Source organism: Salvelinus fontinalis, chromosome 2 (assembly GCF_029448725.1).
Source record: "Salvelinus fontinalis isolate EN_2023a chromosome 2, ASM2944872v1, whole genome shotgun sequence".
Lineage (NCBI taxonomy): Eukaryota > Metazoa > Chordata > Actinopteri > Salmoniformes > Salmonidae > Salvelinus > Salvelinus fontinalis.
In genome coordinates this window covers 10,562,195-10,587,583 of record NC_074666.1, presented here as the reverse complement: position 1 = coordinate 10,587,583, position 25,389 = coordinate 10,562,195, and the positions used below count along the sequence as shown (strand labels likewise).

The following is a 25,389-nucleotide window of genomic DNA, read 5'->3' as shown; positions in this document are numbered from 1 at the left end:
CATTCATCACAAAACCAACTGATATTTCCAACTACTTTAATTATTTTTTTCATTGGCAAGATTAGAAAATTTAGGCGTAACATGCCAGCAACAAACGCTGACACAACACATCCAAGTATATCTGACCAAATTATGAAAGACGAGCATTGTAACTTTGAATTCCGTAAAGTCAGTGTGGATGAGGTGAATTTTTTTGTTGTTGTCTATCAACAGTGACAAGCCACTGGGGTCTGACAACTTGGATGGAAAATTACTGAGGAAAATAGCGGACAATATTGCCACTCATATTTGCCACATATTGAATTTAAGCCTACTAGAAAGTGTGTGCCCTCAGGCTTGGAGGGAAACAAAAGTCATTCCACTACCTAAGAATAGTAAAGCCCCCTATACTGGCTCAAATAGCCGACCAATCAGCCTGCTACCAACCCGTAGTAAACTTTTGGAAAAAAGTATGTTTGACCACATACAATGCTATTTTACAGTAAACAAATTGACAACTAACTTTCAGCATGCTTATAGGGAAGGACATTCAACAAGCACAGCACTTACACAAATGACTGATGATTGTCTGAGAGAAATTTATGATAAAATAATTGTGGGGGCTGTTCTGTTACACTTCAGTGCAGCTTATGACGTTATCGATCATAGTATAAAAAAACTTGTTATGGATTTACACCCCGTGCTATATTGTGGATAAAGAGGTACCTGTCTAACAGGACACAGAAGGTGTTCTTTAATGGAAGCCTCTCCTACATAATCCAGGTAGAATCAGGAATTTCTCAGGGCAGCTGTCTAGGCCCCTTACTTTATCAATCTTCACTAACGACATGCCACTTGCTTTGAGTAAAGCCGGTGTGCCTATGTATACGGATGACGCAACAATATACAGTTGAAGTCGGAAGTTTACATACACCATAGCCAAATACATTTAAACTCAGTTTTTCACAATTCCTGAGGGCTAGGAAGGGGCACAGGAGGCCTGGTGCGTGGGGCTGGCACAGTCTTCACCAGACGGCTAGCACGCACCTCAGGACGAGTATGGAGAGCTGACTCAGGTGACATCAAATCCCCGACATGCTCCGTTGGGTGGATGTCGTGCCTCATGCACCAAACAAGCAAATCCCTAATTTCTCTCTCCTCCAATTTCCCCATTAAATCCTTCACAGTCTCTACTTCACTCCTACTGTTCACCTCCACCTCCACCCCGACTGGCTCCGGTTCCATCCTCGGTTCCTCACGGTAAGCACGGGGAGCTGGCTCAAGTCTCCTACTTGACCCAGCTACACTCCCCGTGTGCCCCACCCCCCCCCAATAAATGTTTGCGGCTGCCTCTCGGGCTACCAGCCGCGCTTTCGTGCATCCTCCTCATAACGCCGCCTCTCGGCTTTCGCTGCCTCCAGCTCTGCCTTGGGGCGGCAATATTCACCCGGCTGTTTCCAGGGTCCCTTTCCGTCCAGTATTTCCTCCCATGTCCAGAAATCCTGACCTCGCTGTCTCTCCTGCTCCTGCCCGTTACCACGCTGCTTGGTCCTTGGTTGGTGGGTGATTCTGTAACGGCTGTCTTCGGGTGAAAGAGAGGAGGACCAAACTGCAGCGTGATGATAATCCATATTTTAATAGGCTACTTAAAAAACGAACAAAAACAACTAACTGACAGAAAGAACCGAAGACGCTATAGTCCCGAACTAGTGAACACAGACCAGATGAACACACGAACAGGAACAATCACCCACAAAACACACTACAAAATCAAGCTACCTAAATATGGTTCCCAATCAGAGACAATGACTAACACCTGCCTCTGATTGAGAACCTTATCAGGCCAAACAAGAAACCCCACATAGAAACAGACAACATAGATAATACCCACCCAGCTCACGTTCTGACCAACTAAATAAAGACTAAACAAAGGAAATAAGGTCAGAAACGTGACAATCCACAGGTACACCTCCAATGGACTAAAATGATGTCAATTAGCCTATCAGAAGATTCTAAACACATGACATCATTTTCTGGCATTTTCCAAGCTATTTAAAAGGCACAGTCAACTTAGTGTATGTAAACTTCTGACCCACTGGAATTGTGATGTAGTGAATTATAAGTGAAATAATCTGTCTGTAAACAATTGTTGGAAAAATGACTTGTGTCATGCACAAAGTAGACGTCTTAACCGACTTGCCAAGACTATAGTTTGTTAACAAGAAATGTGTGGAGTGGTTGAAAAATTTGTTTTAATGACTCCAACCTGAGTGTATGTAAACTTCCGACTTCAACTGTACATGTCAGCTACTACAGCGACAGAAATGACTGCAACACTTAACAAAGAGCTGCAGTTAGTTTCAGAATGGGTGGCAAGGAATAAGTTAGTCCTAAATATTTCTAAAACTAACAGCATTGTATTTAGGACAAAACACTCACTAAACCCTAAACCACAACTAAATCTTGTAATAAATTGTGGAAATTGAGCAAGTTGAGGTGACTAAACTGCTTGGAATAACCTTGGATTGTGAACTGTCATGGTCAAAACATGTTGACACAACAGTAGCTAGGATGGAGAGAAGTCTGTCCATAATAAAGTGCTGCTCTACCTTCTTAACAACACTATTAACAAGGCTTGTCCTATAGGCCCTAGTTTTGTTGCACCTGTTCAGTGGTGTAGTCAGGTGCCACAAAAATAGACTTTTTGGCTCAGAACAGGGCAGCATGGCTGGCCCTTGGATGTATTAATAATATGCATGTCAATCTCTCCGGGCTCAAAGTGGAGGAGAGATTGACTTCATCACTACTTGTATTTATGAGAGGTGTTGACATGTTGAATGCACCAAGCTGTCTGTTTGAACTACTGGCGCACAGCTCGGACATGCATACCCCACAAGACATGCCACAAGAGGTCTCTTCACAGTACCCAAGTCCAGAACAGACTAGGACTACATGGAACTCTATTCCACATCAAGTGACCGATTCAAGCAGTAAAATGTTATTTTAAAAATACGCCTTATGGAACAGCGGGGACTGTGAAGCAACATATACATAGGCACAGACACATGCATACACACACATGATAACATTGGCAGCAGCTAATGGGGATCCATAATTAATACAAATATGGTGGAACTATTTATTTTTTAAAGAAACATAGAACATCTAAAAGTAAAATCATAGAGTAAAAGCAGGCGAGCTGCATCTACTCTTTCTGGACATTTTCTGGTGTTTTGTGTTAGAAAACTGAGTGAGCCGAGTATAACACTTCAACCCTGTTACCCATAGATACCTTTTAGATTTTTTGTGAAGCTTGCATTCAATTGAATCTCCCTGTTGCACACAACAAGCTTCCATTTCCCCTGTCACAAGGGGATTTCTGGATGATTTAAGATGAAATCATCAACCCTGTTATTTTGCACTTAATAGGCACTTACTATATTAATTTAATATTTAAGGGAAGGGAAAACATGTTTTTTTTATTTATTTGAACATGTACTCTTCATGACAGAATATAACAATTTGGTGAAATAAATCATCTTTTTTTTTATACCAAGTTAAACTACCAAAAAGGGCCTAATTGTGTGTAACGACCCAGGTCATCTTAGCCTGATTGTAATAGCTAAACAGAGACAGCATTCTACTCCTTGCCACTCCTGTTATTTGCCAAACACAGGAGTGGCAAGGTGTGGAATGTTAGCTTAAAAGGCTGGTACCCAGACTGTAGCTCCCATGTAGCTCCACTTTTTGGTTTACTTCCTGTCTTTAAGTTTGGTGTGGGTTTTTCTTTTGTTGGCCTCTTATTGGGTCAATTTAGTGGGTACTCATGGTGGGTGTCTTTTAGGTCCCAGTTGTTGCTAGTCAACATTCAGTGGACACCCCCATAATTGTCTTTCAGAACCTGTAATAAAACCCCACCGGTTTCGATTTGTTTGTTGTCAGTGACTCTGTTAGTTCCGCCTTCTGTTTGAGGAACATTTTTGGCTTTCTTGCTGAGGAACGTAACATAACTAATTAACATTGTATGGAGATGCCAATGCCTAACACAAACACTGGCAGACATTATAATAACTTTTTCAGTGAGTTAGCCTGACTAACTTCCTCTAATCTGAGTAGTAAAAGTCTTAGTAGTAAATATTTTTTCTAATCTGAGTAGTAAACGTCTTAGTAGTAAATCTTTGTTCTAATCTGAGTAGTAAAGGTTTTTGAATATACAGTATGACCAGTTAAAATCCAACTTTTATTCAAAGACAAGTAAAACACAAGAACCAAAATGTCTGCTACCTTCCCTAGTCATTAGGTGCTTATTACAATGTTTTCACAATGTGTAGGTTGATTTCATGTTTTCTTTCTGAAACTCTACTGCCATGGATTTGATCTCAATTCGAAAACCTGGTATAAAAAGGCTGTTTCACTTCTAATAGGACCGTTCATGTGTGATCATTAGTGGCTTTACTCTGTTTGTAAAGGCAACTTTAGTCAGCTGTTAAGTGTGGTGGAAACTATTGATCCAGAGCTGACATTTCCCCTGTTTACACTCTGATTCCCCATTAAATACATTCATTATACTGCATTATCATGCGGGTACATTCACTATTAAATAAACTAGGGGTTTATTTATGCGAAACGTCCTGACAGTTTGGGTATGTGACAGATGATGCTAAGATAAAGAGCAAAGCAGAGCTTATTGCACCAATATTCACAATTCATTTTATGGGCTTGAGAAGTAGTCATGATACAGATCTGCATGTCCCCTTCTATAACAAGGGATGTGAGTGGATAACATGTGGTCGTTGACCTTAATCTGGAGTCAAAAGTAAACTCCCCCTTCGAAATACAAACACTTTCTTTGTTTCTGCCCCGTTTTTTTTTTTTTTTTATCTCTTAAAAATACTCTTTCATTGAAATCATTTAAACAACATCTGGATTGAGTATTGCTTTGAGAAACAGAGAAATTACTTTAGAAATCGCCAGTCCAACATTTTACTTTGGCCAAAATGTTCTCACAGTGAATAAGCTACAGCATTTAACAAGGCTGCAAATAATTTGTTCTGTCTGGCTGTGCATGTGTATGGGTTCAGAGTCACCATAATCATTAACGCCTGTCTGTCAGTACCCACTGGGCACAGAAGTCAATTCAATGTCTATTCTACGTGGGTTCAACGTAATTTTATTGAAATAACGTGGAAACAACGTTTCGCTACACTCGCAATAACATCTGCTAACCATGTGTATGTGACAAATAACATTGGATTTTGATTTGACTCAACCAGTTTGTGCCCAGTGTGTATTAGTTAAATATACATAGTCATTATACCCTGGTTGTCACAGGCTTTCACCCTGTGAGCAGAGGTTATACCCTGGTTATGTTACCCTGATCCATATTACATTCAAGTCAGGCTATGACAAACATTCCCCACGTCAAGTATCAAGTTGCAAAACAATAGTTTAACTCTAACCCAGAGACCTGACAGAGTCTCTCATCCAGCATTCCACTTCATCTTTCATTAGTACCATAAAGCACACCTCAATTAAGTTAATCTGACATAATCAACTCACACATTTTTTTTTTTAATACTAAAATGGTGCTGTAATTACAGTGGTTCAAATTCCAACATGAATCAAGCAATTATTAATCAATCAATCATTCATCCATTCATTTAACATTTTCCAGAGGAGGGAGTCTTTGGTTGTGACTTCTTAGCCTTGACCAAGAGTCTCTGTTTCTCCTGTAATTTCTCCTCCAGACACTGGATAAGGACTGGGTCAACTTTGGGGTCCACCTTATTGGCGAACCAGCTGCCGTAGTTCATGAGCCAGTTCAGCTCCGCAGCCCCATAGATACACACACTGCGGACATGTTTCCCTGTGCATGTTGGGTAAAGCGGTCCCTCCAGGTAACTCCACTTCACCAGCCTGGTCTTGCTCATTAGGTCTGTGACGTCGGCCTGGGCCCGGGGCACCTCGCCCGGCACGCCTGGCACCCGTGTCAGAGTGGCCCAGAAGTGTTCGTCTGGGGAGTAGGTGTCGCTCGACCACACCAGGAAATCCCTGGCCAGTGTAGACGTGTTCACGTACACTACAAACTCCCGCGAGAGCACGAAGTAGGCACTGCCGATGAACATCTGGATGCCGTGTGGGGGAGGCTCCTTGGCCTTGTCGGTTTTCACCGGCATCTGGATGTACTCGAAGGCGGCGTCCTGCAGCTTGTGGTGGAAGGAGAAACGCTGCTTCTTGTATTTGCTTGGACGACTCGTCTCCATCATATTACCTCCCTGGAGCTTCTTCAGGTCGGCCACCAGCTCTATGTTGGAGCGCAAGGGAAAGTCCTGACCGCACAGGTTGATGACATACCTCCACTTGACCTCTGACCCCATGAGGTCAGCCAGGCAGTTAAGGTCAGCTTTGAGGCGGCTAATGCTGGCGTACATCACTGTCTCCAGCTTAGAGGCGATAAAGACGTTGGGCAGACAGCGGGCCAGACCCTCCATGGCCTCTTTGAACAGTTCTGATGACTTCAGGTCGTAGTGGATACAGTAGATATTGTTGGGGGTGTAGACGGCCCGGAGGATCTTGTCCACCATGGAAGCAGATTTGTGGACCACCAGGGAGTAAGCCAGTGGGAAGGCCTGCTCCTCTTCGGACACCTGGACGGCCCCATAGCCCCGGGAGCGGAGGTAGCGCGGGCAGTTAGAGGTCAGGTTGATCAAGTTCTCATCCTGCTCCCACACCCCCCCTTGTTTTCTGATGACCAGCGACTTCCCCACCTCGGCCGGATCCATGTTGTAGATGGCATTGCAGTCAATGTTGTAGCGGTGGGGAGGCTCGACGTCACCGTAGCCTGCGGTAGTCCCGTACTGTTCAATAGTAACACTGTTTTTAACTGTGACCTTTAGGCAGAGCAGCAGCAAGGCACAGATCCCTAGCAGCGACGATAAAGAAGAAATAAAATGATTCTTCCGCAGTCTGCTTGGAAAAACACATCTCATTTTCATTCTGTGGTGAGACAAAAGAAAAATAGTTAATAAATAACCAACTAGATAGCTAGTTATTTGATCTGTTAACACAAAGAATCACCTTGCTCTGTAAAGTCAACATGATATCACAGGAAAACGTCATCATCTCACATTTTGCGAAAAGTTAGGAATCAACCCATTGACGCTTGCTTAGGTCAATTGGAGCGGCTAATGGGGTTCCTAATAAATACCCCAAATACCAAATACATTGCAGTCAAAGGGAAAATATGAGTGTCACAGAGTTGATGCTTATGTCAACACATGGCAGTTGATGGAAAAAGATGAGTGTCAAATCAATTTACATTTATGTCAATACATTGCAGTCAATGGGAAAAGATGAGTTTCACAGGGCTATGGCTAGGATTAGGGTTGAGCCAAGATGTGGACATGAAATGAGAGTTAGGGTCAGAGATAATAAAAAGAAACAGAGCTGTGAACCCATAGAGCACACATTGATGGCTATACTGGAACTGTGAAGCTAATGGCAGTGGTACAGCTCTAGTTCAGTACGCTTTATTTCCTTTTTTCTAATAATCACTTAAGCTATTACACACCATGTGTCCATTTAGGTTCAATTAGAGTAGCTCTGGTTTCTGTTTGGTCATGTTAGTGTCCAGTTGTAACGAGTGCGCTGAGAGTCGGGAAGCAAGTACAGGGAGTGAGTGTTTTAATAAATAAACAGAACAATAAACACGAAACACAAACAACGCACCGACATGAAACAGAGTCAATAACACCTGAGGAAAGAACCAAGGGGAGTGACAGATATAGGGAAGATAATCAAGGTGTTGATGGAGTCCAGGTGAGTGTCATGAGGTGCAGGTGCGCTTAACAACACTATCAACAAGGCAGGACCTACAGGCCCTAGTTTTGTCGCACCTTGACTACTGTTCAGTCGTGTAGTCAGGTACCACAAAAAAGGATTTAGGAAAATTGGAATTGGCTCAGAACAGGGCAGCACAGGGCAGCTTTTTTTATATTTGGTATTTTTATACATATTCTGTATTTCCACTGAAGAAAGCAATAATTAATCAACACACTACTTTAAATAAATGGACACTACCTGTTATAAAAACTAAATTGGTCTATATTAACGTTAGTTACATCAGCTTAAAAGGGTTTCTTTACAACCTATGGGTTAGAAGATGTTGGGAATAGTGGTATAGGAGAGTCTGAAATGAATGAAATACCCTAACACCATGCCCAAAACGGACGAGCTCGTGCGTCCGCATGCGCCATGGAGCGCAAATTGATTTTGTCACCCCACACCAAACGCGATCACGAAATGCAGATTGAAATATCAAAAACAAACTCTGAACCAATTATATTAATTTGGGAACAGGTTGAAAACCAATAAACATGTATGGCAATTTAGCTAGCTTGCAGTTGCTAGCTAATTTGTCCTATTTAGCTAGCTTGCTGTTGCTAGCTAATTTGCCCTGTGATATAAGCGGTGAGTTGTTATTTTACCTGAAATGCACAAGGTCCTCTACTCCGACAATTAATCCACACATAAAACGGTCAACCGAATCATTTCTAGTCATCTCTCCTCCTTCCAGGCTTTTTCTTCTTTGGACTTTATATGGCGATTGGCATCTAACTTTCATAATAAGGTGTATTACCACAACCGACCAACCTCAGATCATCTTTCAATCACTCACAGAGGGGGTGTAACCAATGTGGAGATAGCATGTGGGTATATGCTTCTAAAAGCCAATGAGGAGATGGGAGAGGCAGGACTTGCATCTCGTTCGGCGTCACAAATAGAAGCAACTTCTATTTTAGCGCTTGGCAACGCAGATGCTCGTTGGCGCGTGCGAGCAGTGTGGGTGCAATGATTGAATAACGTGTATGTGTACATTTATTTTGCAACGCTCGCGTCATGGTCAGCAGCCATTTCCAGTGAGAAATGCACAGTTTGAAGCCATTCGGCTACGGGTCTCACAGCCCTATAACAATTACACAATATTATCACCTTATTAAAAAGTGTATATTTACAATCTCTGAGGTATATCATGTTGGGTAAAATGGTAATGGAGTGTCTGACATATAACATTTAACTTGAGTTCAGTCTTCGCCAATGAGATCCAAGAGTGGCCTAGCTTCATCCTTCATGATTAGGAAAAGCTGTGATTCTAGGTCAAGGGGGGGGGCTAAGTACATCTCGTGGGCCGTATCCGGCCCGCCGGGCACTTCAATCCAGCCAGCGAGACACACAAAAAAAAATCATAATGAATTTTTTTTTGACCCCTTTTTCCTCCCCAATTTCGTGGTATCCAATTGGTAGTTACAATCTTGTCTCATCGCTGCAACTCCCCGTACGGACGCGGGAGAGGCAAAGGTCGAAAGCCGTGCGTCCTCCGAAACACGACCCAGCTAAGCCGCACTGCTTCTTGACACAATGACCGCTTAACCCGGAAGCCAGCTGCACCAATGTGTCGGAGGAAACACCGCACACCTGGCGACCGTGTCAGCGTGCACTGCGCCCGGCCTGCCACAGGAGTTGCTAGAGCGCGATGGGACAAGGAAATCTTGGTTTGCCAAACTCTCGACTAACCAGGACAACGCTTGGCCAATTGTGTGTCGCCTCATGGGTCTCCCAGTCACGGCCAGCTGTGACACAGCCTGGGATCAAACCCGGGTCTATAGTTACACCTCAAGCACTGCGATGCAGTAGTAGACCACTGCGCCACTCGGGAAGCCCCCGCAAATAGATTTTAACAAACAATTGGTCCCCCCAAAAATGCGTCCCTCCGTTAAATTTAATAAAGTTTGCCTACTCTGTTCTAGTCCATAGAAAATCCTACATCCATCTCATTAGATCAGAACAGGATGATCAACAGTGATTCATATTATTGGTTTGCATCCTAAAAAAAGGGTAGTTGTGTTTTTCTGCATTTTCTTTCGACACATATTTTTTGTCTACTTATATCCTGCCTGTTTGGCCCTGTCCGGGGGTATCATCGGATGGGGCCACAGTGTCTCCTGACCCCTCCTGTCTCAGCCTCCAGTATTTATGCTGCAGTAGTTTATGTGTCGGGGGGCTAGGGTCAGTCTGTTATATCTGGAGTATTTCTCCTGTCTTATCCGGTGTCCTGTGTGAATTTAAGTATGCTCTCTCTAATTCTCTCTTTCTTTCTCTCTCTCTCGGAGGACCTGGGCCCTAGGACCATGCCTCAGGACTACCTGGCATGATGACTCCTTGCTGTCCCCAGTCCACCTGGTCGTGCTGCTGCTCCAGTTTCAACTGTTCTGCCTGCTGCTATGGAACCCTGACCTGTTCACCGGACATGCTACCTGTCCCAGACCTGCTGTTTTCAACTCTCTGGAGACAGCAGGAGTGGTAGAGATACTCTCTATGATTGGCTATGAAAAGCCAACTAACATTTACTCCTGAGGTGCTGACTTGTTGCACCCTCGACAACTACTGTGATTATTATTATTTGACCATGCTGGTCATTTATGAACATTTGAACATCTTGGCCATGTTCTGTTATAATCTCCACCCGGCACAGCCAGAAGAGGACTGGCCACCCCTCATAGCCTGGTTCCTCTCTAGGTTTCTTCCTAGGTTTTGGCCTTTCTAGGGAGTTTTTTCTAGCCACCGTGCTTCTACACCTGCATTGCTTGCTGTTTGGGGTTTTAGGCTGGGATTCTGTACAGCACTTTAAAATATCAGCTGATGTAAGAAGGGCTATATAAAAACATTTGATTTGGGATCATTGTCAGGTTATTAGATGTATATGCTTCAGAAACAACAGAACACCATGGTTGTAAACACTTTAAACAGGTCGTTTGTAAATGTGTACAATGTGTTTGTTTTGGGTCCACACTGGTAAATGAGACAGTCACAGAGGATTTTCTTCTGAATAACTGGTCAGAGCATAGCACTTTCCATTCAGCTTCAGGCAACTTTGATGTAAGGCTTGATCACACCTGTAGTGACTACTTCTATCTGTCACTCCCATTGTTGCTTATCCATTGTTCACTAGATATATCAATGTAATTACACCCAACACAATGTTGAAAAACAGAATGTTTCCCACCACTAGATCACTAACTAAATGTGAGCTGGACGTGATCCCCCGCTGCCACCACTGTAGCGGAAGAAAATGAAAGCTACAAGGACTCTAACTAGGGCTCATACATTGCAAAGTGAGCTCTAACAGCCGTTGCCATGAAAGCCTAGAAGGCTCTGGGCAGAGGCAGTAGGCCTACAATGCTGGCATATGCCTTGTTACAATAGCCTAAGTATATAACATGATTGACTTGACTGTAATAATCATCATGAAACGGCCTTTAAAGTGCCATACGTGTAAACCAACATAATTCATTATTTTACATTATCCTATGTAACTGCATTGATATGGATTAATTTATCATAGTCCAGACTAGATGCAAATATAATGCAGTTGCACCCTGGGAATGTAAACCAAACAGATTTTTTTTGCAGGTCTTCTGTTTCCCACATTTATTGATTAATTAATTAATTCCCCAATCAAATACCTTCATCGATACCACAAAAAAAGAGACAAATACAGCTTTATACTCCAATCTGGCAACCCTCATAAAACCCAACACAGCAACAGTATCCCAAAGTATTAAGCAAAAACAAGCATAGAAAACAGAATGGCGTATAAAAAAACAAACAATGTAAGGCTACTATTATATTTTAAGTATTGTGGTGACAACCTGTTTTTTTAACAATATTGGTTTGTTCGTTTTTTTATTTAAATATATGTGGGACTCAAAAAAGGCAGTGTAGAACACCATTGCCCAAAATGCATTGCTCAAATAACTTTCAAAAGATGGTTCCAAAGTTTGGTCCCCAAAATGGTTTGCCCCCAAAATGTTTTGCCCTATGTATGAAGTCACACAAACATGTGTGTGATTTCAAACTAATTAAGCCACATAAAAACGCACGAAATCTGTTGAAATACTTTGTGTACATATTTGCACGAATTGAGTGTGACATTTTAGCCCCAAGGGCAACACATACAGTTTATTGAATTTATTTGAATTACTAGCAATAAACACGATTCCAACCACAGTTTTTATGCCGGTAAAATCATACTGTATAAACAAATCAGCACAGCTGTAATGGAAACAGGACATTTCGGTACAATTTTATAAATGCCGACAATATGTTCGTTTGACATGGTGAGATATTTTTGCGTCGGTAAAATTAATTATGCGAGAAATTGCGGGGGAAATGCCTTTATGCACAAATATGTATATAATAACCATCATATTGAAGTACACATGGAGTCACACGATGATATGTGTGGTCCTCCAGTAGGACTCATGAAACCATACCGTTTATTAGGCTACAGATTAAATAAATTATGGTTTACTTCACAAGGTGGTGAAAGTACACAGTGATGAGCTTGGTGCTGCTTTCCAATAAATATCGAGGGTCTTATTCTGGTGACATGATGATCGATAATTGACTGCCGTTTGACAAATAAAACTATTATCCAATGTCATCACGTTATCACAACCTACGTGCACTTTATCTGCGAGCTGTTGGCTAGAGCGCATGTGTCAAGACCGGAATAGGCAGTCACATTTGTTATTTAACGGAACAGTTTCTATGACAAAATATGTATGACTTTACTCGCATAAAAACGTGATTTGTGCTCACCATGTAATACTCTGGTAAAAGCTATAAACTAATTTCACAGTGAATTACAAGATTTCACTTTTTAACTACATTTCTCTTTGCACCAGCATCATTTACTTACATTACCTGTTGGAGTGAGAGAAAAAATCATTATTTCTCTTCAACCATCTTAGACCAAGGTCAATCGAAAAGTATGTGGCCTTTGCTCTTGCTGCTGCTTACAATCCCACTCAGATCTGTAAACTTGTCATCAATTTCTCCAAAGTCTTATTCCAGAGTCAGACTGTTGTTCGGTAACCCCTGATACCACACCAATGTGTTGTTGTTGTCAAGGATGAAGTTAATTGCAGAGCTCTGTCTGTCTTCGGTTAATGTCCCATCACGTTGAAATTATGCGCTGTGCTATATATTTCTCTCCTTACACACTGACTCTGACAGAGCACGCGGAGTGAAGTTTCTTTTTCACCGAAGCAATAAAGACCGAGGGAAGTTTCCTTTTCACGGAAGCGAGGGAGAGAAAGAGAGAGGTGGGTAGGAAGGAAGTAGGGGAGATGTGGTGTGGTGTGGTTAGGCTGGGGAGGTGCATGACTATTACAATTACACTATCCAATGCGTAGTAAATTGCTCTGGTTCTTTCATGGTAAAATCAGTCATGCATGGGAGAAATGACAGTTTATCTGGTGCCAGGGGAGTTTTCCTGATCTGGTAACCTAACCAGGCAAAACTCTGGACCTTTATTGTATGACGTGATTCATCTGTTGTGAAACTATTTAATATGGGCTATGGTGAGAGTAACGTTTTTCTAATCAGATCACATGATTTCTTTAAAACTCCTGGAAAAAACTCATGGCCTTGGGGAGAATGAAAACCTTGTCAAACTGCAGCAACCTTTTACTTGTTCATATTCATTCTATTTTAAAGAAGGCCTAGGGGGTTCCTATACAACGAGAAAGCAATATGATTGGACAATAAAACTCACAGGGCTGAGCTTGCTTTATGCAAATTTGCGTCGTGTAGTCCTGCCCCATGCTGCTGCAGGCCTAACAAAACATTTACTCAGTATGTGCTATTGTGTTTTATTGATTAATTGCAGTTAATCATTTTGATAGAAAATGTCTAGGTAGCTTAGTCCAGCCAAGTTTGAATATTAACCAAATGTGATATAATTGACCTTTTCTCACATACAAATGGGCTATAGGCTAAATATACAATATTTCCGCTTAATTTACACTGTCCAGAAGGAGAGGGCGCATAGTAGACTAGATCAGTGTGTCAACTCCGGTCCTCCAGGACCATCAACAGGCGCACCTGATTCTACTTGTCAGGTAATCATCAACCCCTTGATAAGTTTAATCGGGCGTTTTTGTCTTTGGCTAAATTTAGGCTGCTACATTTATGTAAGAGTTTTTGCATGTCTGTCGGGAGTGATTTGTTATCATGCTTGCTAAATAAATACCGGAGGAAAGTGGCAAGCTCGACTTGCATGTTGTGCCCGGCCCGCGCAACAGTCAAATAGCCTGCAGCAGCACTCCGATGTGAAGAACATACACTTTGTGCGTGAGTTGACAAATCTATATAAATAAAATAAAATAGCACTTGTTTTATGGTGACTGAAAAATGCTGTGGCAAATGCTGCCTCGCGAAACGTTTTCTGGCGGCAATGCTCTGACATGACACAGAATTGATGAGTGAGACATGGACTGTTTTTAGTGTCTTACACCATTTAAGCTATAAACGCCATTCAAGCTGAAGTACTTTACACCACTTTATTCATTTTAAACAATGTAACTTTTGATGCAAATCAGCAATTTTGACAATGTTCCCAACAAAACTTAATGCTGTGTAGTACTTTTAATGCTGATTGGTTTATGGTTCTGCACACTATAGTGGCTGTCTGGTTAGAACACTATGTTGAGACCTGTCATGCCAAATAGTGTGTTATATCAGAGCACACAATGTTTCAATTTGTCACTTTTTGCTTAAAAGGTCAGTACCCTGTCTAGCCTGCCAGAAGTTTGAGACTGTGTCCCTGGAGTTGAAGCTCATCAAAGTTGTTTCACCATGGCACATGATTGGTAAGTGTCCCAATACAATTTTTGCCCTGATTAAAAAAAAAAAAAAATGGTAATGGTTTCTTTATTTAACCACATGTCACGACTTCCACCGAAGTCGGTTCCTCTCCTTGTTCGGGCGGCGTTCGGCAGTCGACATCACCGGTCTTCTAGTCATCGCCGATCCACCTTTCATTTTCCATTTGTTTTGTTTTCCTGCACACCTGGTTTACATCTCATCCTTACTATGTGTATTTAGCCCTCTGTTACCTCCATGTCTGTGTGGGGTATTGTTTATTTTGTCAAGGTTGGCACGCTTCCGGCTGGTTTGCGCCAGGTTTTGTTTTATGCCCGTGCTTTGCGGCAGCCGGTACTTTGTACTTGGGTTTTGTACTTTGTGCTGCCTCACTTGTTCCTTGGGCATTTGTTTGGTGATGCGGTTGCGTTCTGTATTATGATTGCCTAAGTAAAGTGCTTTGTCCACTCATCTCTGCTCTCCTGCGCCTGACTTCCATGCACCAGCTACACCCACCACTGACACCACAGCAGAGTAAAATATTATTGTTTGTGTCAGTCAGTATCCTTACGAATATGAAAATCTGCGTACTGTATGACACAGATACGGGTAAAAATAAAGTAATCGTCTCTCTAACACTTTAAATGTTAGAGGTGGACCTCATCGGACCCTTCATGAAATCCAGGAATGGAAACAGCTGGTGTCTGACGGCGACCGATCACTTTACCAAGTGGTTGGAGGCAATACCCATTAAGGTCAGTAAAGGAAGCGTAAGTGCTTAACTCTAAATTCCCTTTTGTAACCCATTTTAAAAGAGTGCTTGGAACCAAAAATAGATTTTCGTTTTGTATGATACCCATCAAGGACGAGACTAGCGAGGCCACCTCCAAGGCTATGGTGAACATCTTCAACACCTGCCCCCCAGGAGGTATCCTGTCCACCAAAACCAGTGAGTTTGGATCAGACTGATTCTCTGTGCTCTTAGTCGGCAGAGGACCAGCTTGAGGTAGGCTATACCTTCCAAAAGTGTTAAAGTGCATATCTCCCATTTATAACACTGCACTAATCCATCACATGTTTTCACAGTAAAGTGTAACCTGTGTGTTAGATTGTTTACGTCTGTCTCCTACCCTATTCCCTTTAACTCTGCCTCTGTTCTACATGAGCTAAGGGTTCTGCCCAACACCAGACGTGGATCCACCTGCCTAGTGAAATAAAGGTTAAATAAAACATATTTTTAAAAACTGTCCACCATTACCAACCACCCTACAACTTTCCATTACATCAGCTACTGTTGTCATTATCTGCTAAGGAAGTTTTTTTTTGCTCTGTCATACCTGGCACTTAATGTGAGATACAGACTTCACTAAAAACACTAGCACTGCAAACACTCAGAACAAAGAGAGCAGCAGTGTCTGGACTTTTTCTCCCTCCAAGTCCCTCTTCTGAGACTGACTGCCTGTTGGGAACAAGTGACAGGCAGAACGTCCTACCCATACAGCAACCACCTCTATATTCCAAACAGCAATCAGACTAAAATACTGAATTATGGTATGTGAGTGTACGAAGGCTGTAAATTAATGACACAACTGTACCAAAAACTCTCAGTGTATGTAGAAAATCTGAAATATTGCATGTTGGTTTTCACAGCTGTTTCACAAGGTGTTCATTGTTGTAAAGTATCCTTTGATGGTAGTTATTTGTTACAACAATGAATAATGTGGTTCCTAGGACCTACAATAGATACATATATTGTCACACCCTGGCCTCTGTTATATTGATTTTCTTTATTAGTTTAGTTAGGTCAGGGTGTGACATGGGGGATATTTGTGTGTTTTGTCTAGTTTAGGGTGTCTGTATTGTCTAGGGTGTTTTGTTGAGTGTATGGGGTTGGGCTTAGTATAGTTGTCTAGGCAAGTGTATGGTTGCCTGAATGGTTCTCAATCAGAGACAGCTGTCATTCATTGTCTCTGATTGGGAGCCATATTTAAGGCAGCCATAGACAGTAGGTTTTCGTGGGTAATTGTCTATGTTGAACGTTAGTAGCTTGTGTGTACACTTTTTCGTTTATAGCTTCACGGTCGTTTATTGTTTTGTAAGAGTGTTTCGTTTTCGTGTTACGTCTTCGTCAAATAAAAGGAAGATGTATTTCTCTCACGCTGCGCCTTGGTCCACTCATTCACCACAAGACGACCGTGACAGAATTACCCACCAAACCAGGACCAAGCAGTGTGGTCAAGACTCCTGGATGTGGGAGGAAATCCTAGACGGGAGAGGATCCTGGGCACAGCCAGGGGAATATCGCCGCCCCAAGGCAGAGCTGGAGGCAGCGAAAGCAGAGAGGCGGCGTTTTGAGGAGCTAGCTCGGCAGCAGAATGATCTGGGTTACACTACTTGGGAGGAAATAGACAGGTGGTCGGTCGACCCAGGGAGAGTGCCGGAGCCCGCCTGGGATTCTATGGAGCAATGTGCGGAGGGATACCGGGGAATGGAGGCAGCACGGCAACACGGTAGGAAGCCCGAGAAACAGCCCCAAAAAATTATTGGGGGGGGGGCACTTGGAGCAGTCGGCGAAGTTAAGGGGTGAGTCTGAGATTGTCGTGGAGTTATTGGACAGATTGGAGAGGAGTGAACGAAGGGGAGATTATGAGACATTCGAGGTGTTGTTGACGAAATTGGAGGAGAGTGAAGAGAGAGAGTTGTTGGTTTGGCAGAGTATGCATGGCATTCTCCCTGAGGAGCGTGTTAGCTGTCCGATGCCACCTGTGTCAGTTCCTCGTACTCAGCCTGAAACTTGTGTTAAAGTTCCGGAAGATTTGATGCCGGCTATACACACCAGGTCTCCAGTACACCTTCACAACCGGGTGTGTCCTGTTCCTGCTTCTTGCACTCATCCTGAGATGCGTGTCCCCAGCCCGGTACCACCAGTTCCGGCACCACGCACTAGGCCTAATGTGCGTATCCAGAGCCCTGTAGGCACTGTTCCTGCTCCCCGCACTAGCCCTGAGATGCGTGTCCCCAGCCCGGTACCACCAGTTCCGGCCCACGCACTAGGCCTAATGTGCGTCTCCAGGGTCCAGTATGCCCTGTTCCTCCTCCCCGCACTAGCCCTGAGATGCGTGTCCCCAGCCCGGTACCACCAGTTCCGGCACCACGCGCTAGGCCTAATGTGTGTCTCCAGGGTCCAGTATGCCCTGTTCCTCCTCCCCGCACTAGCCCTGAGATGCGTGTCCTCAGCCCGGTACCTCCAGTTCCGGTACCACGCACCAGGCCTACTGTGCGCCTCAGCCGGCCAGAGTCTGCCGTCTGCCCAGTGCCGCCTGCCCGGAGCCGTCGGCGCTGCCCGTCTGCCCGGAGCCGTCGGCGCTGCCCGTCTGCCCGGAGCCGTCGGCGCTGCCCGTCTGCCCGGAGCCGTCGGCGCTGCCCGTCTGCCCGGAGCCGTCGGCGCTGCCCGTCCGCCCGGAGCCGTCGGCGCTGCCCGTCCGCCCGGAGCCGGCGGCGCTGCCCGTCCGCCCGGAGCCGGCGGCGCTGCCCGTCTGCCCGGAGCCGGCGGCGCTGCCCGGAGCCGTCGGCGCTGCCCGGAGCCGTCGGCTCTGCCCGTCTGCCCGGAGCCGCCCGTCTGCCCGGAGCCGCCCGTCTGCCCGGAGCCGCCCGTCTGCCCGGAGCCGCCCGTCTGCCCGGAGCCGCCCGTCTGCCCGGAGCCGCCCGGAGCCGTCGGAGCCGCCCGTCTGCCCGGAGCCGTCGGAGCCGCCCGTCTGCCCGGAGCCGTCGGAGCCGCCCGTCTGCCCGGAGCCGCCCGTCTGCCCGGAGCCGTCGGAGCCGCCCGTCGGCCCGGAGCCGCCCGTCGGCCCGGAGCCGCCCGTCGGCCCGGAGCCGTCGGAGCCACCCGCCGGCCCGGAGCCGCCCGCCGGCCAGGAGCCGCCGGAGCCGCCAGGATCCGCCGGAGCCGCCAGGATCCGCCGGAGCCGCCAGCCGCCCAGGATCCGCCGGAGCCGCCCAGGATCCGCCGGAGCCGCCCTCTGGGATGGTATTCAGTCCGGGACTCGCCGTTCCAGAGGCACCACCAAAGCGGTTAGTGACTATGGTGGAGGGGGGTCCACGTCCCGCACCCGAGCCGCCACCATAGGAAGGCCCACCCGGACCCTCCCCTTCTGTGTCAGGTTTTGCGGCCGGAGTCCGCACCTTTGAGGGGGGGTACTGTCACACCCTGGCCTCTGTTTATATTGATTTTCTTTATTAGTTTAGTTAGGTCAGGGTGTGACATGGGGGATATTTGTGTGTTTTGTCTAGGGTGTTTGTATTGTCTAGGGGGTTTTGTTGAGTGTATGGGGTTGGGCTTAGTATAGTTGTCTAGGCAAGTCTATGGTTGCCTGAATGTTCTCAGAGACAGCTGTCATTCATTGTCTCTGATTGGGAGCCATATTTAAGGCAGCCATAGACAGTAGGCTTTCGTGGGTAATTGTCTATGTTGAACGTTAGTAGCTTGTGTGTACACTTTTTCGTTTATAGCTTCACGGTCGTTTATTGTTTTGTAAGAGTGTTTCGTTTTCGTGTTACGTCTTCGTCTAATAAAAGGAAGATGTATTTCTCTCACGCTGCGCCTTGGTCCACTCATTCACCACAAGACGACCGTGACATATATTCAACTTCAAGGGTCTACTAATGAGTTATGCGTGATAGAAAATAATGATCATAATAAATCAAGTTTATTTTATATAGCCCTTCGTACATCAGCTAATATCTCGAAGTGCTGTACAGAAACCCAGCCTAAAACTAATAGAGGACTACATGACAGCCAGACAAGCCAGTGTATCAATGGATTGGAAATTAGCTGACTTCGAGCTCTGTAAGGTAAGTAACTTTAATGTGTCAAGCAGATTACACGTTTTCTTTGCCATTTCCAAAACGTAGTAATGTTTAAGACATGGATTTTATGTTGTAATGTTAACAAGGTACCCAAAAGTAGTTTGAATTAATGTTTATATTTTATTAACTGAACAAAACTTAAAGAGCGAAATTGTCATGGAAATCAGCCTTGTTTGCATGGCGACAATGAAAACAAAGTCATTTAGGCTGTAATAATCTCATTCGAATCATTAGGTCATCACACCGTTGATATGGCAACAGATGCTACTAGTTTATCGAATCCCATTGTGACGTAGAGGGGGATAATATTTGGCATGACAGACCCATTACTGTCTTAAAGGGAAACATCACAATTTTTCAACTTCATATTCATCATCTCCAGCACAAGGTGAAAAAAAAAATCAATATATGTAAAATCGTGCGATTCTATGATTTGTAGTAAAAAAAAAGATTGGTGCGCATCGTGTGATTTTGACCAATTGTGAGTAGGCATTGCCTACTAATTGGTTGATGTCATTGGAAACACATCTTTCTATCTCTTTTACTACAAAACATAGAAACGTGCCATTTTCACATATGTTGATGTTGGGCTGGTGCTGGAAATGATGAATATGAAGTTGCATTTTTTACAATCACACACATGGACATAATTGCTTCCATTGAATGGTTTTATATAGGTGTGTTTTTGTCAATGGATGTACAACACTTCAGTTAGGAACAGCATGTGAAAATCCGTCAACAACTTTGCTTCTCTTGCCAAGGCAAATGCACTAAAGGTGGGGGAAGGCGGATCCAAGCGCCCTGATTGGTTGGATGAACAGAGGTGTGAAGGGTGATTGACAGGGCTGCAGGCCAATTAGGTTGAGAAGGGCAGCCTTATTTACACTTACAGCATATTGTCTGTCTGGCATCATTAAAGTGAAGACTTATTTTATCAAATCAATTCTCTGTCATTATTATTACGTGATTAAACTAATCATGTAAATGTAATTAACTAGGAAGTCAGGGCACCAAGGAAAATCTTCAGATTACAAAGTTATAATTTTCCTAATATAACTCTTCAGATATTTTAATATTTGATCAATTAGTCTTCTAATTAATGAATTATTCTTCACCTCACGTTAGTCTCATTCCAAACGTCGTAAAATGTTGATTATCTGCACGAACGAAATCTTTACTAAGAATCATCCATGCATCAATTGTCTTAATCATTTATTTACTAACTAACTAATCACAGAAATGCATAAACAAACAGATATGGTTACAAGGAAATGATAGGGAAAATCGTTCTATCTTTCTGAGGTTCCCTAGTGGGCTAAGCCGATATGACGGCTTGGTGGACAAAGGGAAGTGGGTGTGGACCGACAAGGGCGGGAAAGACAAAAAGAGTCACTACACAGTTGATAATTATATTAATTGAAATACTAATCCTTTGCACATTTGTGGTGAGAATGGATGCTTCAGAGTACCATTCAGAAATATGCTTAAAGAATTGATGTTTCGGCGGTTGTCGGTCTTCTCATCCCAGGTTGACAATTTCTAGCTGCAGACAGATTTGCTCCTATTCTGTCGGGATCGATAGTCTCAGAGTTGAACCATTTCCCGCCATGTAGCCAATGCTCCACGTGGTATGGTTAGGAATTCAACAACCATTACAACCTTAGCTTATATTGATGTTTTTGTGGTCTGAACTCAACCTGCGCCCCCTCGGTGTCCATCAGGGTATGCGTGGTCTGAAGAGGATTTCTTCAGGAGGGTTTTTTATTCGTAACAGTAGAAAAGGGCTGTCCCAGATCATGTCTGTGCTCATGGGGGCGGGCCAATGACTTAGTTCAACTTTAAAGGGAATACAATTCTCTCACATTAACATAATTTCATCACATTACACCATTTAACATCACATTACACCATTTCAAAAATAGTTTCATCTTTACTCATTCATTTTATACAACAATTAGACGCAAACCTCATAACGGAGGCACCTGTATAAACAGAGGTCAGGTAATGTGGCTGTATTGTCTTTCATGGGGTCACAAACACGAAGACCGTTTACACATTCTCCAAAACATGGATATTGTTCAGTTCTCAAGTTCTGTGATGTAGAAGAAGTTCCTTTGTTCTACTGTGAAACTCTCTCTCTCTATACTGCATGGCCAGGAGGAGAGAGTCTCCTCCAGTAATGTACGACCTGAGATAACAGAACCTGGGTGTAGGAGAGAGAGAGAGGGGGAAGCCACTAGCTATATCCAAAGAGGGCCACGTCATGACAATATGATGTCATGGTCTACTTCTCTGCCATGTAAATCTGATTTCAGATCAGGAATAGCTTGTATCCATCAATAGGTAGAGCTGTTTTAGTAACTACATAAGATGGCGCCATACTGGATGTCTGCCGTTTTGCAAGCTCCAACCCAACTTTGTTATTTTGTAATTCTTTTGGCGTTTTTTTAACTTTATTTTCACTAAAAGTTTCCGCTATCATTTCTTACAACCGACAAGAACTTTTGAACATCAGATCGGTAGTTACTTATCTCAATTCCGGATTCAACTTCGACTCATCTGCCCTGTGATCTTTTTGTAATTCCAGGACAGTGGCGTCAGGGAAATCGAGAGGGAAAGGGGTTTCCCTCTTCATCAACAACAACTGGTGTGCTGACTCAAGCGGTGGAAGTGTTGACCCATTATTCACCAGTCTTGGAATACTTGATGGTCAAATGTCAACCCTTTTACCTCCCAAGGGAGTTTTCAGCTGGTATGGTGACTGTTGTATACATTCCACCTCAGTACAATAAAAATAACAAGCTAGCACTTAACAATCTGTACAAACCAGCAGGAAAATGTACATCCAGAGGCTGCTTTTCTAGTTGCTGGCTATTTTAATTCCACATTAAGACACTTGATGCTCAACTTCCATCAGCACATCTCCTTCGCGACTAGGTGCGATAAAGTCCGAGACAACTGTTATTCTATCCACAAGCAAGCATACAAGGCCATCCGCCATTCAGCAAATCAGATCATGACTCCGTACTCCTGCTTCCTGATTTAAAAGCAAAAGCTCAAACAGGAAGTATCCGTGACTCGCTCCATTGAGAAATGGTCACCAGAATAAGAGATTATGCTACAGAACTGCTTTTCTAGCACTGATTGGAATATGTTTTGAGACTCTGCCGATAACACTGTCACCGGCTTCATTGGGTATTGCACCGCAACGTTGTCCCCACAGTGAAGGTTTGCTGCTTTCCCAATCAAAAACCCTGGATTAACACAGAGGTTGGCCCTAAACTAAAGGACAGTGCTCCCGCAGACAGGGCTATCTCAAACAACCCTGAGGCTACGGCTGAGGACAGGAACAAGTACAAGTCCCACTATTACCTCTGCAGAGTCATCAAACGCGAAAAAGGACAATTTAGGAATGATGTGGAATGATATTACACAGGCTCTAACATCCGCAGCATGTGGTAGGGGCTACAATCCATTACGGATTACAAAGGAAGACCCAACCGTGATCTGCCCAATGATGCCTCTCTACCAGATGAATTCAATGCATTTTTATGCACGCTTCGACAATAATAACATTGTGCCGGGTGTGAGGGCCATCACCAACCCAGAGGACTGGGTGATCTCTCTCCGAGGCCGACGTGAGAAAGGTCTTTAATCAGGTCAACACCCGCAAGGCCGTGGGCCCGACAGTATTCCAGGGCGTGTTCTCAGAGCGCAGAACAGAGCGCAGGCATATTCACAGTAATTTCAACCTCTCCTTTCCTAGGCATCCTCATGTTTTTTTTAAAATTGTATTTATTTTTATTTAACTAGGCAAGTCATTTAAGAACAAATTCTTATTTAAAATGACGGCCTACCCCGGATGACGCTGGGCCAATTGTGTGCCGCCCTATGGGACTCCCAATCACGGCCAGATGTGATACAGCCTGGATTCGAACCAGGGACTGTAGCGATGCTTCTTGCACTGAGATGCAGTGCCTTAGACCGCTGTGCCACTCGGGAGCCCGGTCATTTTAAAATGACCACCATCATTCCTGTTCCCAAGAACTCTAAGGCTTCATGCCACAATGACTACTGCTCTGTAGCACTCACATCTGTAATCATGAAGTGTTTTGAGAGGCTGGTTATGGCACACATCAACTCCATCATCCCAGACACCCTAGACCCACTCCGATTTGCATACCACCCCAGCAGAGCCATAGACGGCACAATCTCAATTGCTCTCCACACTGCCCTCAACCACCTAGATAAGAGGAATAGCTATCTGAGAATGCTGTTCATTGACTACAGCTCAACGTTCAACACCATTGTCCCCTCCAAGCTCATCACCAAACGTAGGACCCTGAGACAGAACATCTCTCTCTGCAACTGGATCCTGGACTTTGTGATGGGTCGTCCCCAGGTGGTGAGGGTAGGCAACATCACCTCCACTACACTGACCCTTATCGCGAGGCCCCACACAGGTGTGTGCATATTCTTCTCTTGTACTCCTTGTTCACCCACAACTGCGTGGGCATGCATGACACCAACACCATCATTAAGTTTGCTTACGACACCGGTGGTAGGCCTGATCACCGGCGACGATGAGATTGCCAGGTCACTGACCTCCTCCCTGTAGGCTGTCTGGTGCCAGAACAACAACCTCTCCCAACAACCTCTTACTCAACGTCAGTAAGACCAAGGAGCTGATCGTAGACTACAGGAAACGGGGGTCGATGCACGGTAGCGGTGCATCTGGCACCAACAGGCTCCTGAACAGCTTCTATCCCCAAGCCATAAGACAGCTGAATAGCTAACTATTTAGCTAACAAAATGTCTACACAGACTGAGTTGACCTTTATTTTTTATTTTTGCACTGTGTCTATGCACACTCACAGCCCTACAAACTCATTAACACTGACACTCCAACACACACACACAAACACTCATTTCATCCCACACACATAATATGAACATACATATATACTAACTACACACAGCCACTCACAAACAATCATAATATATGTTGCTGCTACTCTGTTTATCGTATATCCTGATGCCTAGTCACCTTACCCTATACATATATACCTATATCACTCCAGTGTCCCTGCACATTGTAAATATGTAACTGGAGCTGACTGACATTGTATGTACAGTTGAAGACGGAAGTTAACATACACCTTAGCCAAATACATTTAAACTCAGTTTTCACAATTCCTGACATTTAATCCTTGTAAATATTCCCTGTCTTAGGTCAGTTAGGATCACCACTTTATTTTAAGAATGTGAAATGTCAGAATAATACTAGAGAGAATTATTTATTTCAGATTTGATTTCTTTCATCACATTCCCAGTGGGTCAAAAGTTTACATACACTCAATTAGTATTTGGTAGCATTGCCTTGAAATTGTTTAACTTGGGTCAAACGTTTCGGTTAGCCTTCCACAAGCTGCCCACAATAAGTTCGGTGAATTTTGGCCCATTCCTCCTGACAGAGCTGGTGTAACTGAGTCAGGTTCGTAGGCCTCCTTGCTCACACATGCTTTTTCAGTTCTGCCCACAAATTTTCTATAGAATTCAGGTCAGGGCTTTGTGATGGCCACTCCAATACCTTGTCCTTAAGCCATTTTGCCACAACTTTGGAAGTATGCTTGCGGTCATTGTCCATTTGGAAGACCCATTTGCGATCAAGCTTTAACTTCCTGACTGATGTCTTGATGTTGCTTCAATATATCTACATCAATCAATCAATCAAGTTTATTTTATATAGCCCTTCGTTCATCAGCTAATATCTCGAAGTGCTGTACAGAGACCCAGCCTAAAACCCCAAACAGCTAGAATGCAGGTGTAGAAGCACGG

At 44.1% G+C, this 25,389-nt stretch overlaps 1 protein-coding gene across 1 annotated transcript; it reads right to left on the bottom strand.

Annotated features, from left to right (window-relative positions):
- Window positions 1-5,133: 5,133 nt before the first annotated feature.
- LOC129811763 (beta-1,3-galactosyl-O-glycosyl-glycoprotein beta-1,6-N-acetylglucosaminyltransferase 4-like) lies at window positions 5,134-13,155 on the bottom strand. Its single transcript, XM_055863335.1, has 2 exons — window positions 12,745-13,155; window positions 5,134-6,975 (listed from the first exon to the last, which is right to left on the bottom strand). Exon 2 carries the CDS (start codon window positions 6,972-6,974, stop codon window positions 5,640-5,642), a length of 1,335 nt encoding a protein of 444 aa, XP_055719310.1. The 5' UTR covers window position 6,975; window positions 12,745-13,155; the 3' UTR covers window positions 5,134-5,639.
- Between the last annotated feature and the right edge of the window lie 12,234 nt (window positions 13,156-25,389).